This window comes from Geotrypetes seraphini, chromosome 11 (assembly GCF_902459505.1).
Source record: "Geotrypetes seraphini chromosome 11, aGeoSer1.1, whole genome shotgun sequence".
NCBI lineage: Eukaryota > Metazoa > Chordata > Amphibia > Gymnophiona > Dermophiidae > Geotrypetes > Geotrypetes seraphini.
In genome coordinates this window covers 31,383,797-31,404,533 of record NC_047094.1, presented here as the reverse complement: position 1 = coordinate 31,404,533, position 20,737 = coordinate 31,383,797, and the positions used below count along the sequence as shown (strand labels likewise).

General features: G+C 43.3%; 1 protein-coding gene across 2 annotated transcripts in view; it reads right to left on the bottom strand.

Moving 5' to 3' along the window:
* The window catches only part of MYH11 (myosin heavy chain 11), a 211,926-nt gene that overhangs the window by 145,152 nt on the left and 46,037 nt on the right, over nt 1-20,737 (bottom strand). For both annotated transcript variants that reach the window (XM_033915087.1, XM_033915089.1), the window contains exon 3: nt 691-847. In XM_033915087.1, coding sequence (XP_033770978.1) covers nt 691-847 — 157 coding nt within the window. The remainder of the gene's footprint in view (nt 1-690; nt 848-20,737) is intronic.

Here is a 20,737-nt window from a genome sequence, read left to right as displayed (position 1 = left end):
TTGACAATTCAGCGCAAGACAGAAGCACGCAGGGGAAAAAGTAATTTTTAAAGAGCTCCGATGGGGGGTTTGGAGTGGCAACCCCCCATTTTATTGGTTAGTGTTTGCGCTGCTGTTGGAGGGGGGTTTGGGGGGTTGGAAACCTCCATTATAGCGAAAACTGAACTTTTTCTGATTTGGGGGGGGGAAAAGTTCCGTTTTCTCTATAATGGAGGGGGTTTCACCCCCAACCCCCCCACCCCACAACAGCAGCGTGAACACTAACCAATAAAGTTGGGGGGGTTGCCACCCCAAACCCCCAGTCGGAGCTCTTTCAAAATTATTTTTTCCCCCGCGCTTCTGTCTTGCGCCGAATTGTCGGCGCTGGATTGTGGGCACGCTGGCGTCTGGCGCGCGATTATCCCGTCACCCTTTTTCCAGTCTGATGTCCTAAGTCTGTCTTTCTTGGCATGAAAGACAGTGAAATCACAGCAATCACAAACGACAGTCTCCCCGAAATATTCCTCTCCTGATATTCACCTGACTTACTTCTTCGCTGCCAGCTGCTTTTTGTATCTGAATCACAAAACCCTGAAGTACCCCAATTCTTCCCCAAGAATTCCGTAGGCAAAGTTTGGAGGCCCATGCTCACATTTTTTTTCCCCCTTCTTTGACATTAATTTTAGCCCAAAACAATATTCCAAGACTTACCTTGCATCATACTCCTATAAGCTGTGTCAGCAATAGCATAGATGTGAGGTGGCATTTCATGCCTCTTCTTCCCTTTGTACATATCAATAATCTTTTCTGAGTAGATGGGCAGCATTTTATAAGGATTTATGACAACACAGAAAAGACCCGAATAAGTCTGTAAAAAAAACAAAACCAGAAAGAGAGAACTTTAATTTTGTTGTTTCAGTTCCATAAGCTTGGATGCATGAGAGGGTGCTGAAAAGTTCTCAGACAGTATAATCATTGGCCCAGAGAAGTGGTTTTCATATTTCAGTCTTAATGTTTGGAAAAAGTGATTTTATACAGTTAAACAGCTGCTGTTAGGATTACTAACTTGCGAACATTGAGTTACAAGGAATATTAACACAGCCAAGTTGTGGCTATTGAATTTATAAGGAAGATATAATATTATTGTTATCATTTTCAACACAAGCACCATTCACATTACAAAGGGAGGGGACTGGTGATGGTTATGGAGCTTAAGTGGTTTGTCAGTGACATCGCCATATTCATAAATTAAAGTCCATTGGGCCATATGGAAAGATCTGTTTAACTGAACGTTCTCTCCCATCATCACACCTATTTTTCTCACACACTTGGGTGTAGTTTTTATTTATTTAACCATCAGTGATATCCTCTCCCTTATTGGTTTTTTTGTATTTTTGAAGCATTTTCTTTTAACGACATGCAAACACAGACATATCCCATCCCTCATATAAAAACATAAGAATAGTCTTATTGGGTCAGACCATTGGTCCATCAAGCTCAGTAGCCTGTTCTCATGGTGGCCAAAACTCCATTATCTCGGAGTAAAAAAGATTCCAGAACCCCAAATAGTAGCAACATTCCATACAGAATCCCCAAAGAGTAGCAAGATTCTAGAATTCCAAAGAGTAGCAACATTCCATTATCTCAGAGTTAGCAAGATTCTAGAATCCCAGAGAGTAGCAACATTCCATGCTACCGATCCAGGACAAGCAGTAGCTTCCTCAATGTCTTTCTCAATAACAAGACTATAGACTTTTCCTCCAGGAATTTGTCCAAACCTTTCTTAAAACCAGCTACACTATCTGCTCTTACCACAACCTCTAGCAATGCGTTCCTGAGCTTAACTATTCTCTGAGTGAAAAAAATTTTTCTCCAATTGGTTTTAAAAGTATTTCCCTGTAACTTCATCGAGTGTCCCCTAATCGTTGTAATTTTTGATGGAGTGAAAAATCAATCCACTTGTACCCGTTCTACTCCACTCAGGATTTTGTAGACTTCAATCATATCGCCCCATATTCATGTAAAATGGAGACACACACAGTGAAACATAGAAACATAGAAAAAGACAGCAGATAAGGGCCGCGGCCCATCTAGTCTGCCCACCTTAATGACCCTCCCCTATTTAACTCTGTGCAGAGATCCCACGTGACGATCCCATTTCTTCTTAAAATCAGGCACGCTGCTTGCCTCAGTCACCTGAGGTGGAAATCTATTCCAGCGATCAACCACTCTTTCAGTGAAAAAGTACTTCCTGGTGTCGCCGTGCAATTTCCCGCCCCTGATTTTCCATGGATGTCCTCTTGTTGCCGTCGGACCTTTAAAAAAGAAGATTATCTTCTTCTACCTCGATACGGCCCGTGAGGTATTTGAACGTCTCGATCATGTCTCCCCTCTCTCTGTGTTCCTCGAGTGAGTATAGCCGTAATTTATCCAGCCGTTCCTCGTACGGGAGATCCTTGAGTGGTGTAATAAGAGAGGACAGAGCCCAGGGTGGAGGGCACTATCGCACACCCCCCTCGGCGATGAGGGGTCTCTTAACTGTATTCTTCCTCCCTGATACCTCCCCTCTTAATATTCTACTCTTTTCTGGCAGTGGGTAGTGACTTCTAGCTGCTGCTCATGCCAACTCGAGCCTTCCCTCTGTCGTAACTTCCTGGTCTTGCAAACAGGAAGTTATGTCAGAGAGAGGGCTCAGGGCTAGCGTGAGCAGTGGTTAGGACTCCCTGCTCACTGCCGGTGAAAAATAGAAAGATATATGAGGTACTGGAGAAGGGGGGGATGCAGTTAAGAAACCCCCCCCAATCACCCAGGGGAGAGAGAGAAGAGAGATCCCGGCCAGCCACATCGCTGCTGGGTGATGCCCCTGTCAAGATGTCACCTGGATTGCTCTGCCCAGTCCCCCTTCACTACCCCACTGGGCACACAGCAACACAGCATTTGCTTTAGATTACCCGGCGTTGCCCGACGAGATGGCAGATGAAGTTCAACGTTGAGAAATGTAAAGTATTACATGTGGGAAACAGAAATCCGAGGTACAACTATACGATGGGAGGGATGCTATTGAATGAGAGTACCCAAGAAAGGGACTTGGGGGTAATGGTGGACACGACAATGAAGCAGACGGCGCAATGTGCAGCGGCCGCTAAGAAGGCAAACAGAATGCTAGGCATAATCAAGAAGGATATTACAACCAGAACGAAAGAAGTTATCCTGCCATTGTATCGGGCAATGGTGCGTCCGCATCTGGAGTACTGCGTCCAATATTGGTCGCCGTACCTTAAGAAGGATATGGCGATACTCGAGAGGGTTCAGAGGAGAGCGACATGTCTGATAAAAGGTTTGGAAAACCTTTCATATGCTGAGAGATTGGGAAAACTGGGACTCTTTTCTCTGGAGAAGAGGAGACTTAGAGGGGATATGATAGAGACTTACAAGATCATGAAGGGCGTAGAGAGAATAGAGAGGGACAGATTCTTCAAACTTTCGAAAAATAAAAGAACAAGATGGCATTCGGAAAAGTTGAAAGGGGACAGATTCAAAACGAATGCTAGGAAGTTCTTCTTTACCCAACGTGTGGTGGACACCTGGAATGCGCTTCCAGAGGATGTAATAGGGCAGAGTACGGTACTGGGGTTCAAGAAAGGATTGGACAATTTCCTGCTGGAAAAGGGGATAGAGGGGTATGGATAGAGGATTACTGCACAGGTCCTGGACCTGTTGGGCCACCGCGTGAGCGGACTGCTGGGCACGATGGACCTCAGGTCTGACCCAGCAGAAGCATTGCTTACGTTCTGGTATCGACAGACTTGTATTCAGTGATTACGCCTGGTAAAACGGGAAGTATTTGATAGTTTATTTCGTGGCCATCTTCATTTTTAGCAGCAAGAATGGTCCTCTCTACGGGGCTGAACTTGGACTTAAACGGCATCAGGAGTGTCAGTATTCCCACCCCCTTCCTGCCCCTTTCCCACCCCCCTTCCCACCCCCACATTATTTTTCCGCAGATAGTAAGTGATATGTATACCAAGTTTGGCTGAAATCTGTCCATGCATTTCAGAGTTATGCTGGAACATACATACACACACACAGATACATCTGATTTTACATAGAGAGATATATGCTGGAATTCCTGAGATATAGTTTGGGCACAGCAGGGTTGATGTTGTAATATAAATGTGTAGTTTATAAAATACATATGGACACATAAAGCAAATGCACATAGTTACTTGTCTTGAAGCAGGTAGAAAATTGTGTTGGAGCATTTGAGCTTTTGGGGGATCGAGCTAGATGCCTATTATCAAATAAGCATAGACATGTTTTTTCCAATATTTTTATAGGTACCCTGTTATAAATGGGCCTCCTTGAGTGTATTGTGAGAAAAGAGGGGTATTAATATGAGATTAAAATGTGATTTACAAAGAAAAGTGTTAGGTTACAAGAACTATGAGGGGTGCAGAGGATCAAATGTCTAAGTAAAAGAAACAGTGAAAACAATGGCAGATAAAGACCATACAGTCTATCCCAGGGGTAGGTAATTCCAGTCCTCGAGAGCCACAGGCAGGTCAGGTTTTCAGGATATCCACAATAAATATACATGAGATAGATTTGCATCTCAAGGAGGCAGTGCATGCAAATCCATCTCATACATATTCATTGTGGAGATCCTGAAAATCTGACCTGCCAGTGGCTCTGGAGGACCAGAATTGCCTACCCCTAGTCCAGGGGTGTCCAATGTCGGTCCTCGAGGGCCGCAGTCCAGTCGGATTTTCAGGATTTCCCCAATGAATATACATGAGGTCTATTTGCATGCACTGCTTTCATTGTATGCTAATAGATCTCATGCATATTCATTGGGGAAATCCTGAAAACCCGACTGGATTGCGGCCCTCGAGGACTGACATTGGACACCCCTGCCCTAGTCTATCCAGTCTGCCCGTCCATATCAACTACTAAGCTCCACAATCCCTCTTACAGAAATCCTCCCGTGCTTTCTTGAAAATTCGCTTTACACGTAGAATGGCTTTGTTTTCATTCAAGGAACGAAGGAAAAAAATGCAGGAATGGTGTACAAGATGCCAAGTCTTTAATGAACACACATTAAAAATGAACATAAAACAGTTTGTATCCAAAAAGGTTAGAGAACCTGGACCCGACGTGGTCCGTGTTTCGAAGAAACACTCCTTCCTCAGGGGTCCTAATGTGAACAATTGCATGTGTTAAACGCAGAGTCATGCGACAAGATGATCCTATGTGTGATGATAGTGGTGAGACATCTTAAACAATATGGTGGAGGTGTTGTGATTAAATAAGTATAATTGTGGAATAAATCAGTGATTCCCAACCCTGTCCTGGAGGACCACTAGGCCAAAAGTGTGAGGCCACCAAAACCCTTCTATATTGCTATGTAGGTGCAACCTGCAGTCATAAGAATCTCGCAATTGAAAATTCCTAACGGAAGACTGCGAAGACCTACAAAAGGATCTGACGGAAAAGTGGGCCAAAAAGTGGCAAATGAGCTTCAACATAGGGAAATGCAAGGTCATGCATGTAGGGATGTTCACTTACAAAATGGGGGTATCACTGCTAGGGGTAAGTAACCTTGAAAGAGACCTGGGAGTGATGGTAGACACAACACTGAAGGCGTCAGCACAGTGCGCCACAGCCTCAAGGAAAGCAAACAAAATGTGGGTATCATTAAGAAGGGTATCGCAACCAGGACGAAGGAAGTCATCCTGCCACTGTATCGTGCAATGGTGCACTCGCATCTGGAGTACTGTGTCCAGTACTGGTCGCCATACCTGAGGAAGGACATGGCAGTGCTTGAGGGAGTCCAGAGAAGAGCAACTAAGCTGATAAAGGGTATGGAGAACCTCTCATATACTGACAGACTGAAAAAGCTAGGGCTGTTCTCCCTGGAGAAGCGGAGACATAGAGGAGACATGATAGAAACCTTCAAGATCCTGAAGGGCATAGAAAAGGTAAACAGGGACAGATTTTTCAAATTATGGGGAACCACAAGTACAAGGGGGCACTCGGAGAAATTGAAAGGGGACATGTTTAGGACAAATGCTAGGAAGTTCTTTTTCACCCAGAGGGTGGTAGATACATGGAACGTGCTTCCGGAGGCTGTGATAGGCAGGAGCACGTTACAAGGCTTCAAAGAAGGTTTGGATAGGTTCCTAGAGGACAAAGGGATTGAGGAGCACAGATAGAAGTAGAGGTAGGTTATAGGGATAGGACTAGAGGTAGGTTAAAGAAATAGTCAGGGACCACTGCTCAGGCAATAGGCCTGATGGGCTGCCGCAGGAGCGGACCGCTGGGCGAGATGGACCTCTGGTCTGACTCAGCGGAGGCAACTTCTTATGTTCTTATGTTCTTTAATCAGCTAGTTGCTCGAAAAGCACTTGTGAACAAAATAACTCAATCGCATTAAATTTATATATTGTTATTGTATATCCTCAGTGTGTGGCCATAAGCACTAGAGCGCCCACCCTGTAAAGGCAGCGCTCAATTGCTTTCATTGCTTAGATTTCCCAAGGGCTTAATAAACCACTTAACACACACCATCATGGGAAATACATGTTGTGTGTGTGATATGTGAAAATGCAGTCGAAATAGAAGTGAAATTTTAAGTGTGCTACAGTACATCAATGCACCAAAAAAGGAGGAAAAACTAAATGCTTATGAAATTGGACGCATGAAAAATCAAAACTTAAAATAATAAATACGCTTGCTAGAAAAAATTAATAATTCACTACTTGCAATAAACTTTCCATATAGGAAGAATTTGTGCTCAGAGACATGGAGGAAAAAGGGGAATAAAATTCCCCCCAAACCCTTACCACCCAATCATTGCTTCTCTTCCAAAAATGCAATACTGCTAAAGTTATATGAGATCATGTAATAACTATGTTATAACTAATTATGTTATAACTATGTAATAACTAACTATATAATAACTATCCTATGTTATTATTTCTTTGGCTCTGACGTGCCACGTTTCGATCCTTCTTCAGGAAGCCAAACGATAAGGCTGTTAAAACTATAAGTCTTGTACTCTGGGTGTCAGTCTCTCATGAAGTTGACAAAAGCTTACATAGAAAAATCTTTTCACAGCTCTTATTTACAGTACATCAATATTCTTGTGCTTCCAGAGAATAGCCAGGCAGATCAGCAGACACAGTATAGGTGACGCTTATCTTCGGTGATCAATCTATGGCAGCTGCTGGGCTTTGCAAAGGCAACGGCGTCTCAAACTAAATAACATTTCACACTGCAAAAACCAGGGCTACAGGCCAGGGTTCAACGGAACCCATCTTTAAGGTCAACACTTCCCCATCAATAGGAACCCAAATTTCCTTCTTTTAGAATGCTTTTCCGGTGCGCGCTGCTATTACACGTGTTCATGCACCCCCTTATACTATATCGCTTCCTTGGGTTTTTGCAGCCCAAATGTATGACCCTACTTTAGTTCTAAATCTTAAGTGCCAAATTCTAGGTCATTCTTTAAGCTTCATTTGATCCCTCCTCACCATCTGGGATGTCCTCACAAACCTAGTATACATTCACCCGTGCAGTTCCTCTGTCTCATTCTGTGCTCGTGTACTCAAGTTTTAACATACACGTAACATATATAGCAGCAATAGATAAAATTTCAAGTTTCAAGTTTATTTATTATTTGATTAATCGCCTATTCCAAATTCTAAGCGATGTACAAATCAGCAAAATACATACAGTATTTAAAATATACATGAAGTAGACATACAAAATTAATAAAGGGATAAGTTTTTTTTTTTGTTTGTTTGTTTTAATAATAATAAACTGAATAACGCAATACCTGACACAATAGGGAAGGCAGGAAAGAAATACAATCTTAGAAAGGAAAGAGTCAACAATTAAAGGTTAAGCACAACAGGATTGGAAAGACAACTAAATAGGTAAGTTAAAAATAAACAAAAGAGCAATTAGCATTTCAATTAAATATTGAATGCATCTTTAAAAAGAAAACTCTTAAGTATGCTCTTAAACTTTTCCAAGTTCTTCTCCTCTCTTAAGTATAGCGGGAGTGAGTTCCAAGTCTGAGGCGCCGTAATAGTAAAGATAAATTGCCTTTGAGTATTAATAACTTTAAGAGAAGGGATGACCAATAAATGACCACAAGCCCATCTGGTTTGCCCATATCCCCTAGCTCCTGCAAATCTACGGACCTTATTTGGTTTTCAGCATTGTAACTTACATATTCCAGAATGATTCCTTATAATTCATCCTTATGTAAACATTAAATCCCATTGAATAGAACTGAATTACCATTTTAATGCTTTCATATGCAGCAGAGAATCTATTGCTATTACAAGTAGTCTATAGTCAAATACCATGGTTTCAGCATTCAGGTGATATGTGGAGTCTCTATGTGACCATGCAAAAACCTGCCTAAATTGACTTCTTTACATAATATTTTATAGAAAATTCATTTTTATTAATTTTAAGCTTTACTATAATTCAACACATTCAACTGTACAGATCATATAAAATACACAACTTTATTAACACGACAGATGAAGCAGCATATCCCCCTAACCCCCCTCCCCCCTTAGATAATACTGTGTACCGCGATTTTTGTTCCTGGGCAGTAAGTATTATTTCCTAATTGCTCATGCCTAAAAAGTATAGAAAATGTCTGTTATGTCCATAAAACTTTTCTTTTGTGACCAGGATAGTCAAATTTTGCAATTTATCTATTTAAAACATAAAAATTGGCAAATTTTCATTTTTTCATTCTTATAAAGCTATAACAAGCAACATATGAATCACAATTAATATGTATTTATATTGAAGTTATACACAGATGACCACAGAAGATTTAGAAGTGAGTAGTTTTTCGAGATTTGCGAATATATTGTAAGTAACTTTCATGAATCAACCCCCAGATATAATCTCCCATCATGTTCTCTTTATATTGTCCTTGGTAGCAGCTTTCGAAGTCCAGTATATCCTGGTGAAAGCACTCACCTTGCCCCTCCGAGTATGCTCCCGTGTTCTCCTTGAATGTCTCAAAATGAACATCAAGGACATAGATTGAGAGTCATCCTACAGCCTATTCTACTGTAATTCTTCACCAGATTCTCAAACCAACATAGTTTTCAGCCTTGTGATTGCCTAGAAAGCCCCGAACCACTGAGAAAGCCGTTACAAGCCTCTTTCTCCTTCCTAGTTAGCTTCTTGGGAAATTCCTTGCACTCCAGGATTTTCTTTACCTGTGGCCCAGCTTTGACCTTTACCTCAGACAGATTAGGGAAGATGTCTTGAAGGTACTTTGAAGGCTGCCGACTCCTTATCTAGAGTTCTGACAAATTGTTTCATTAGGCCCAATTTGATGTGCAGTGGTGGTAATCAGCACCTTCTGGGGGTCCACCAGTGGTTCCCATTTGATGTTGTTTCTCCCCACAGAGAATTGGTCGACTGTGGCCAGTACCGCCTTTAGTAGTGCACCTTTGTGTCCCTGCTGTTCCAAACGCAGAGATAAAAGGGAAACTTGTTAAAAAAACATCTTGGAGACCCATTAGGAAAGCCACCATTTTGAAGTCTCCGATGGCCTCCCAGCCATACTCATTATACTTCAAGGTTCCTAATAAGGGTTTGATGCTGTTGTAATCCTCTCTGAAGTGTACTGATATAGCCAGTGGAAGAGGCGGGTACTTGTTCCCATTATGGAGCAGAATGGTTTTGATGGTCCTGGATGAGCTGTCAGTGAAGAAATGCCACTCTTTTGAGTTACAGGCAATTCCAATTGCCTCAGACTGGTCACATTATGGCTGAAGCAGAGCCTATCTTGATGGGTGAAGAAGGATGGAAAAGCTTAGTGACACTTCCTCTGATCTGTGACTTGCACACTTTCATCCAACAAGTTCCACCACTTGAGCCTAGATGTCAAAAGGGCCCCTAAGTTTACTCAGCTTGGAATCAATCTGGAATGCTCTGAAAAAAAGGTAAATTTCAAAATATTAATGTCCTGGTCAAAAAAGCAAAGTTTGAGGGGAATGATAGCTGTTTTCTATACTTTTGTGGCATAGGCAATTATGAAAAAACTTATTACCCAGGAATAGAAAAAAAATAAAAAATTGTTACATAGTGCAATATTTTATAAGCAAAGCAGTACATGTAAAATGTACAATTATTCTTCTTCTTATGCTATTTTTATTGGCACTGAATTCATGCTTTCTTTAAGAGGTACTGTTCCAAGTTTTATATTTTTATGATATACTGACTTTTAGAGTACCATCTAGGTGATTTACATAAAATTAAATTCAAAACAAATAAAAGAATTCTTTTACCAGTGGGGAAGTTAGTGCCTGGCATCTCCACGCCATATACCCCCCCCCTCACTGCTCTTCCCTACTGTGCCTTGCGCTCCCCCACTTAATTATCCCTTCTCACCCTTCCCCGCCACACTGTGTACCCCCACCCTTGAAATGGTCGTTGGCGCAAGCAAGCATCTACGATTTCTGACAGCCGCATTTAGAGGGTGTGTGCATCTTCATATATTATGTTTTTTGATACACCTGCTGAAGACTCTCAAGACTCCTGAGGCAGGCCGGTTAGGACGAAAAATGTACATGTCAAGTCATTGAGACTTTGGATGAATAAAGGCATTTGAATTATCAGATGAGTTGAAGGACACTTTATTGGTGTGCACCATTCTGATTGGGACAATTCCACTCTGATTCTATACCTATTAAAAATACATGATTAAATGAACTTGTCTCTTCTTTAATATTTCTGGGTCATAGACTGTAAAGTCCACTTTTTTTTTAGCTTGTGAGATTCCCATATGCAGAGGCTTCTTTTTAGAATGGCTCTAAACAGAGCTGGCTCAACCTATAGACCAAGTGAGGCCCTGTCTCAGGGCACTCGTGATAAAGGGCACCAGAATTCAATTTGGTCTATCTTCATATTCCTAGGGGCATAAATGCTGTACTCAGTGGTGTAGTAAGGGGGGTGAGGGGCGGGAGTAGTAAGGGGGTGTGATGTAGTAAGGGGTGTAGTAAGGGGGCATGGTGTAGTAAGGGGGCAGGGGGTATGGGGTGTGGTATAGTAAGGGGTGTAGTAAGAGGGCGTGGTATAGTAAGGGCTTTAAGGGGGTGTGGTATAGTAAGAGGTGTAGTAAGGGGGCATGGTGTAGTAAGGGATGTAATAAGGGGGCATGGTGTAGTAAGGGGTGTAGTAAGGGGGCATGGTGTAGTAAGGGGTGTAATAAAGGGTGTAAGGGGGCGTGGTGTAGTAAGTGGTGTAGTAAGGGGGCATGGTATATTAAGGGGGTCGCGAGGGGTGGTCCGCACCAGGCGCCATCTTGCTCGGGGTGCCAGCACCCCTCCTCCTCCTCTCCAATCCCCTTCCCACTCCTCCCCTTGCCATGCATGCGCCCCTTCCCTTCCCCCATACCTTTTAACTTCAGCACGAGCAGCTACCAACTTGCTGCCCACATCAGCTTCGGCGCTCTCTCTGACATCACTTCCGGGACCCCTGCCCAGGAAGTGGCATCAGAGAGAGTGCCGAAGCCGACGTGGGCAGCAAATTGGTGGCTGCTCATGCTGACGTTAAAAAGGTACGGGGAAGGGGTGTGTGTACGTGGCAGGGGGCAGGAAACAGGGCTTGGAGGGGGTACCACTGCCCCAGGCACAGCTCACCCTCTCTATGCCACTGGCTATACTGGCATTTTGGCACCCTTTATCACCAGTGCTACACTTGGTCCAGTAGGAGGAGAGCACTTGAGAGAGAGTAAGAGATACTAGATCATAAGGGGAGAAGTGAGAGATAGTTAGAGGAGATACCAGATTGTGGGTGGGAGGGAGCACCAATGAAAAAGTTGGCTTACGGCACCACAGTGCCTTGAGCCATCCCTGGAGTTATGATGGCCACCAGTGCCATTTTCCTATTAATGGTCACGTGCAAATAGCAAAACTAGCACCTGGCTATTAGTACGAGAGCTCTCAATTAGAGGAATGCATGGGAACAGGGATCAAGGGAATCCCACGGGTCCCGTGGGAATCCCCCCTAACCCACGGGACTCCCACGGGGACCCCCCTCTGGCCCACGGGACTCCCACGGGGACCCCCCTCTAGCCAACGGGGCTCCCACGGGGATGGAAGGCTTTGGAAGCAGGGTTCGTCCATATAATATAATGGACACGGCAGCCTTAGTAAAAGAGGGGGTTTATAAGTTAATTACCTGAACAGAAAACAAAAAAAGGGTTCCACCAAAGAGATTCCACAAGGAAAACAGCAGCGCAAACACAAAAGAAACTGGGGAATTGATGATCCTGTCAGAAGTAATTGCTGCTTTTTATGGGAACGGGCAGGGATGGAGGTAATTCCTTTCGGGGATGGGTGGGGACGGAGAGGATCCTGGCGGGGACGAGCAGGGATGGGTAGGATTTCTGTCCCCACGCAACTCTCTACTCTCAATGCCACCTATTTAGTAGATGTTAAGGGCCCCTGCACTGATCCTGTGCTAATCATTCAACGCATGCAAGGTGCTGATTAGAGCAGGGCATGCCTACTCTCTGATCCCCAAGCATGCCCCTGTGCTAAAGAATAAAATACATCTTTTAGTGCATGGGTGGTGTGTGCCAAAGCCTTCAGTTAGCGCATTGGGACTTCTGAACGCATGCCACTAGAGCCTTTTTTTAAGAAGGGGTAAACATGCGTTAATGCTTAGCACTGCTTGATATAAGATCCCCAAAATACGTAAAAATACATAAATGCAATAAGACAAAATTAAAAAATAAATAAAACTAAAAAGCAAAAAACTACAATCATCAACAGGAAAAGTGGGAGAAAGAAAGACAAACAGAAAAATTAAAATAAAGTATATTAAAACAATTCATAAGAACATAAGAATAGCCTTACTGGGTCAGACCAATGGTACATCAAGTCCAGTAGCCCCTACTTCTGTGTTCACTCCTCTAGCTTTTCCATACCCCCTTTCCCCTCTACTTTCCTGTATCTTTGATCTGTCGCCTTGAGCCTGTATAGGTATGTGCGACTCACAAATGGAAGATTAGATTAGGTCACTAGTACCTGGCCAAAACCCAAGGAGTAGCAACATTCCAGCATCTGAAAGAATAGCAAGATTCTGGAACCCCATTGAGAGTAACATTCCAGAGCTGAGATTGTGATCTCATAATGCCTCATTCCACGGTGCCTCAGAGCCAACCTCATGAGTGATGTTACAATGGCTTAATTGTCCTATACCTGGCTCACATAAGAACATAAGAATAGCTATACTGCGTTAGACCAATGGTCCATCAAGCCCAGTAGCCCATTCTCATGGTGGCCAATCCAGGTCACTAGTATCTGGCCAAAACCCAAGGAGTAGCAATATTCCATGCTACCAATCCAGGGCAAACAGCGGCTTCCACCCTGTCTTTGTCAATAACAGATTATGGACTTTTCCTCCAGGAACTTGTCCAAACCTTTCTTAAAACCAGCTTTGCTATCTGCTCTTACCACAACCTCTGCCAATGCGTTCCAGAGCTTAACTATTCTCTGAGTGAAAAAAATAATTCCTCCTATTGGTTGTGCATCTCAAGATCCTAATCTGAAAATTAAAAAACATCTAATATATTACTTAAGAGTAAAAAGCATTATTTGAAGGAAAAAAAAGGGGGAGGGGGGACTTTTAGACCAGTACTTTGTGATTCCACTAACAATTCCCCAAATTCAGTGTCAGCATCTAGGCAGCATTTTGCTACCTCAAATCTTCACAATGAGTTAAATATAGGCACGGGGATTCCCCTATAGCACCAAGCCTGTGCCAGGATGTTAGCAACCCTATATGAACCTTCAGCAACTCAAACCTGTCCCAGAATCATCTTCTAAAAACACATAATTAGACACTGTACTTTTAAACAATAAACTTTGTTTTATAGGCATGTAAATAAGGATAATTTCCAAAAGATATTTGCCACAGTGCATAGCTAATTACATAAGTACATGAGCGAGTTGACATTTGCTCAGTCTTCCTGGGTTTTCCGAGGGTTCTTTCAATTTGTGTTCTCAGGACCTGTTGTTTTGCTTTGACCACAGCTGCTCTTTGCCACCCCCCTCGCCCCCCAGAAGGTGCCCTAGGTAAATGTGTATTCTGCCTAACAGTTAAGCCAGCCCTGTTTCTGCAACCATATAAGGCAAATACCACAAGTCGTAACATCAGCTGAATCCATGGAATGCACGGTTTGCACAGTATTCAGAACCGGAAAACTTTCATGGGACCTGTAACACAATCAGTGGGGTTATCAGGGATCTGGGAAACCTGAGGTGCTCTTAGATATTCCGGCCTGTTACAACTAGTGCTGAAGAGAGGGTAAACCTTTCTACACCTCCTGTGTTGTGCTTACCTTAAGGTCTTCTAAACTAAACTAAACTACGGTAAACCTTAAGTTTATATAGAAACATAGAAAGGTGACGGCAGAAAAGGGCTACAGTCCATCAAGTCTGCCCACTCTACTGACCCACCCCATTAAGTCTGAGTGCTGCTCGACCCACGTAGGGATCCCACGTGGATGTCCCATTTATTCTTAAAGTCAAGCACGCTTGTGGCCTTGATTACCTGCACCGGAAGTTTGTTCCAGTGATCTACCACTCTTTCCGTGAAGAAATACTTCCTGGTGTCACCACTAAATTTCCCTCCTCTGAGTTTGAGCGGGTGCCCCCTTGTGACTGAGGGTCCCTTGGGAAGGAATATATCGTTTTCCACCTCGACACGACCTATACCGCATCATCTCCACGGATGTGGAGCTCGGCACGGTTTACAAGAACTTAAAATATAGGAAGAGAAGGAAAAAAAAAGGTTTACATGAACTTATATATAGAAGAGAAGAGTAAGGGGGGATAGAATTACATTTTAGTGAAAAGCCAGGGTTTTTAGTTGCTTGCGGAATAATTGGAGGGAGCCCAGGTTCCGCAGCAGGGTAGTAAGGTCGTTCCAAAGACCTGTGATTCTGAAGAGAAGGGATTTTCCCAGTTTGCCTGCATAGCGAATACCGTGTAGAGAGGGGAAGGATAGTTTATCTTTCTGTATAGAGGCAGAAGAGTTAATAGCCTCTATTTTAATATGCCGTGTGCTGGTGTCTATCACAAGGTTTTTTTCTTCAGGTGTCAAGAAAGTTGAGTATAGATGTCACCCTAACCACACTCTGCAGTTTGCATTAACTTAATGCATGATCTTGTGGAGGAGTGGCCTAGTGGTTAGAGGGGACGTGAGGCTGTTTGATTCCCACTGGAGTTCTTTGTGACTCTAGGCAAATCACATAACGCTTCATTGTCCTAGATTCCATAGGCAGTAGAACGCTTTGTTTGGGGGTGCCAGAAGCTCCGCTCTAGACCCCACCCCCATAATAATAGTACTAATTGTAATGCCATTTCTTCCATTCATTCTTCATATACACACAATATAATCTTAAACTCTGTCTTTCCCTCCTTCCATACCCCGCCAGTAGGCCATTTTTATGTTCTTATCTTTTTAAAAAATTAACCTTTATAAAGTTTATTTCCATGCATTATTTTACTGAAAGATGCAGAAGTGTTACTTGGGGAGGGGTTAGTCTGTACTGGCAGCGGGTGGGAAATTTTATTCCTTAGTTAATCCCTAAATCTGGAGGCATATTTCTCCCTTTTCCATTCAGAAATCTTACCCTTTACATAAACACACTCATTATAGTAGTTTAGCACTAAGCTGGGGATCCGAAATGAATGAGAGGGGAATCTTTCACTGTTTTCCACTTAATAGCTCTTTGAGACTCTGGTCTCTCCTATGCCCTTAATTGGCATTTGGCACCATTTTAAACCTTGCTGATTTGGAATGTTTTGCTCAGATCATCTGGTACACAGAAGCTCCTTCCAACTAGAGAGTGATACAGGAACAAAGATTCATCTCCATTCCCTCACCATCCTCACAGTGAAGTGCATTTTTCTTCCCTGTCCCTGTATTTCTCATCCCTATCCACTCACCATCCCTGCAGTCTTAATTTTCTTTCCCACATCTTCCCACTCAAAGTAGAAAAATGATTTACACAATTTTATTAGCCTAAGGCATTTCAAATAAACATTTTAAACCAGACCCTCAACAAATACAGAACAAGGGGTGAAAAATTAGAAACAAAAATAAGTAGACAAAAATTGAACTGGGAACCCCCAAAAGTTAAACTCAGCAAGTAACACTGGAGAAAAACAGAAATACATATGCTATATGTGATAATCATAGGGAAACAAGATTTTATGTATGTGATATGGAAACCGTATAGTTGTATGTGGTATATACATTTTTTTAAATAAATAAATAAAATAAATTTCCTGTTGAGCACAGTACAAAGAAATCGGCTATACACATTTCCCAAAGCTAATGTACTGTAGTTCAGTCAATACATTCAAAATAAAATTGTTTTTTTTTTTTACCTTTATTGTCTGAAGATTTATTTATCCATCAAGTCAGTTCCAGTTTCTCTTTTTTTCTGCTTTCCTGTCTTTCTACATTTCTTTCCACCCCCATGTATAATGTCTCATTCTTTCTCTCACTGTTCACTATCTCTCTCATTCCCTCTCGTGCTGCAAAGGGAGTGGGAAAAGAAAGAGAGATTGGAGGAATCCAGGGTACATCTCTCCCACCCCCTCTACTGCCATGTCCAACATTTCTCCCTCTTTCAAACTCTCCAACACCATGCTGCATCTCTTCCTCCCTTTCCTCCACCACCAAGTCCAACATTCCTCCCTGTTGCATCCCTTTTTATCTGTCCCACCCTTCCCTCTCAACCACAACATCAATATTTTTCTCTCCCTCCTCTCCACCAATATCATGTCCAACAATTCTCCCTCTTTTTTTCCTTTCCCTATGTGTACCATCTCTTTCCATCCCACTCCACGCCCCTATGCCCAACTATTCTCCCTTACTCTTCCATCCCTTACTGGCAGCATCTCTTTTTCCCTCCCTTCCCACCACCCTACCCATGCAGCATCTCTCTTTCCCTCCCTTCCCAAATTCCCAGCCCATGCAGCATCTGTACTTCCCAACCCTGCAGCCTGTGCATTTGTCCTTCCTCGCCTTCCCAACTCCTCCAGCCCATACAGCACATGTTCTTCCCTCCCCTTCCCAACCCCAGACTCCCAGCGGATCCTGTGACATGACCTCTCTCTCCAGTTCCTGACTCCCCCAACTACCTCCTCCCCAGCCACTGTAATTTTAAATCTTTGGGCAGCCGGCAGCAGCAATGAGGTGAGCCTACTGTTGTCGGCCTGCCCTGGAAGCCTTCATTCTACAGCGTCCCACCTACATGGGAACAAGAAGTCGCTGCAGAATTAAGACTTCTGGAGCAGGCTGACGGCAGCAGGCTCACCTCATTGCCACTGCCGGCTGCCTGAAGATTTAAAGTTACAACGGCTGGGGAGGAGGTAGTTGGGGGAGGCAGGAGAGTCATAACTGACACCAATTTTTGGGGGGCCATGATCCCTGTGTTAGATACACAATAAAAACCGGTCTAAATTATGTAAACTGCTTTGATAGTAACAACACAGAAAAAGGCAGTATATCAAGTAACATCCAACTGAAAGGATCAAGTTTATTAAAATTTTTGATTAAACGCAAATCATGAATTCTAAGCATTTTACAAATTATATTAAAAAAGGAAGACATAATAGACAAATATCCACTAAACAACACTGGACAACAAAAACATTAGGAAAGTTGGGAGGACTACAATTTAAAAGTAAAGAATATACACACATTCATGCATTGGAAGCTCCAGCCCCGCACCTGGCAATCTGTAAGGTTAAGGAAAGACAATTCACACATGTCGAATTGTTCACTTGTTCCAGGGGTCTCAACCCAGTCATCAGGGAAACAACAAGCCAATCAGTGGCATTGCAAGGGTAGGAGGCACCTAGGGCAGTGGCAGCCCCCACAACCTCCTCTCTCCTCCATTCCTTCCTGCCCCCCACTCTAAACTCACACACTCCCTTCCCCCAAGTACCTCTGTAAATCTTCGCCAATGCAAGTGGCTTCTCCAGCATGCTGCCCAAGCCAGCGTTGAGTTTCCCTCTGTCACTTCCTGGCCCCACAGCCCAGAAGGGATTCAGAGGGGAACCAGGCCAGCCTGAGCAACAGGTAGGAGAAGTTGCTCGTGCTGGCGAAGATCTACAGAGGTACAGGGTGCAGGGGAGTGTGACGTGGTGCGATGGGATGTGGTGGAGAGGTGCTGGTGCCCCCATCGACACGGTATCTGAACTAGTCCACCCCCCCCACCATATCCCGTACTACGCCACTGGCACCCATTATAGAATCACCCTTAGCGCCACCTAAGTGTGCTTAAGTGGTATTAAGTGTTCTAAAGTTTAGGTCAGGGGTCTCAAAGTCCCTCCTTGAGGGCCACAATCCAGTTGGGTTTTCAGGATTTCCCCAATGAATATGCATAAGATCTATTTGCATGCACTGCTTTCAATGCATTGGGGAAATCCTGAAAACCCAACTGGATTGCGGCCCTCAAGGAGGGACTTTGAGACCCCTGGTTTAGGTGCACCCTATTTATGTCAGGGTTTTCTTGGCCTAAATGCCTGCACTTAAGTTATTCACCCAACAGCTCCTAACTCAGAAACAAGCACCTAACTCAAAAACATCCACAATCTACCCCTAATCGTGTCCACTTTTAACTACACTTACAACTTACAAACTACTTTTTAACTATACACGTTGCACTATGTGCATGACTGTTAAAGAATTGCGCCTAACTTTCAATTAACTCCAATTTGGAACTTAGGACAATACCAGGTGGACTTTACAGTCTATGACCCTGAAATATCAAGGAAGAGACGAGTTAATTTAATCATGTACTTGTAATGGGTAAAACTAATGGGTAGACTGGATGGACCGTTCAGGTCTTTTATCTGCCCTCATTTACTATGTTACCTGGCAGAAACCCAAAGAGTAGCAACATTCCAGAGCTGAGATTGTGATGTCATAATGCCTCATTCCACCAATGCCTAAGAGCCAACCTCAGCAGCGATGTCACAATGACTTGATTAGATGGCAACTTCAGCATTTGGAACCTAAGACAATACCAGGTGGACTTTACAGTCTATGACCCAGAAATATCAAAGAAGAGACAAGTTAATTAATCATGTACTTGTAATGGGTAAAACTAATGGGTAGACTGGATGGACCGTTCATTTACTATGTTATGTTACTATGTAATTAGTGCTGATTAAGAGGTGTTGTGCCCATAATCAATTAAGTTAGGTGTCCACTTCAGCTAGGTACGCCAATGTAGGCACCTAACTTTAGATGCATTTTCTAAAATTTGGGGGTTAGTGCCTCCTACTTAGGAAGTGGTAGGTGGCCCCTTGTTAATGCCATGTTGCTGTGTAGTAAGTGCAGAGCACACTAACTACTAAGGGAGAAATTCTCGAAGATACACCGAAGGTTAGCCAGCGGTAGGACGCCCTACCGCCAGCTAAGCACCCAATCCAGAAGCATGTTTTCTTAAAAAAAAAAATAAATAAATAAATGAATGCACTGAAATGTCACATTTACTGAAGCGTTTAGGGACGCGTAAAGCTGTCTAAGGCCGGCGTGGGTGTGACTTGTGCCGAAAGTGGGCGTAGGCATCCTTAGGTACCCCTAGGCGCATCCATAAGCACGACACCGGCGCCTTAAATGTAGGCTTCTCAAATGCTGGCCTACATTTAAGGTACCGGTGTAAAAAAAAAAAAAAAAGCGAAATTCTTTAATCGGCGCCAAATCGTGATTGACATGCTATCGGCGGCCGCTAATGCCGATTATAGAATTCCCCTCTAAATGCCTTCCACATTCAGTCTCCATCCATGTTACATCCCCTAACATAAAAAAGCACTTAGGTTATTGCAGAATCCACCGTTCTAGGATTTAAAAGCAAACGAGATGCACATCTCCTTACGATAGACATAGAGCAGGGGTGCCCACACTTTTTTGACTCGCGAGCTACTTTTAAAATGACCAAGTCAAAATGATCTACCAACAATAAAATTTTTAAAAAAACACAACGCACACTGTACGCATAAAATTGTTAATTATCATTCCTATTCCGGGGTTTTTTCAAAGAGGTCAAAGCAGATGACTCTATGTACTGTCACCTCAGTAACAACCATACAAAAATAGACAAATACCCACCCCCCTCCCTTTTTACTAAACCACAATAGCCGTTTTTAGCGCAGGGAGCTGCGCTGAATGCCCAGCGCTGCTCTCGACGCTCAAAGGCTCCCTGAGCTAAAAACCACTATTGCGGATTAGTAAAAGGGGACCATATTGTAAAATATAGACAGCAGATATAAATTCAGACACATTTTGATCACTAAATTTAAAATAAAATCATTTTTCCTACCTTGTCTGGTGATTTCATGAGTCTCTGGTTGCACTTTCTTCTTCTGACTGTGCATCCAATCTTTCTTTCAGCCTGTATGCTTCCTCTCCTCCACACCTCATTCCCTCCCCCAACTTTTTCTTCCTCTCTCCCTGATCTTTCTTTCTTTTTCTCTTCATGCCTCCTTTCTTTTTTTCTTTTTCTCTTCTTAACTTCTGTTTCCCTGCCTGCCCCCTTTCTTTCTTTCTCCCTGCCCTTCCCCAAGCCACTGCCACTGCCGCTGCCATCGGGGAACAGGACCCAAACGCCACCAATGGATAACAGGCCCCCAAAGCCGACGCCGACGCCGCCCCATGCTCTCTCTGCTTCGGGCCAATCAAT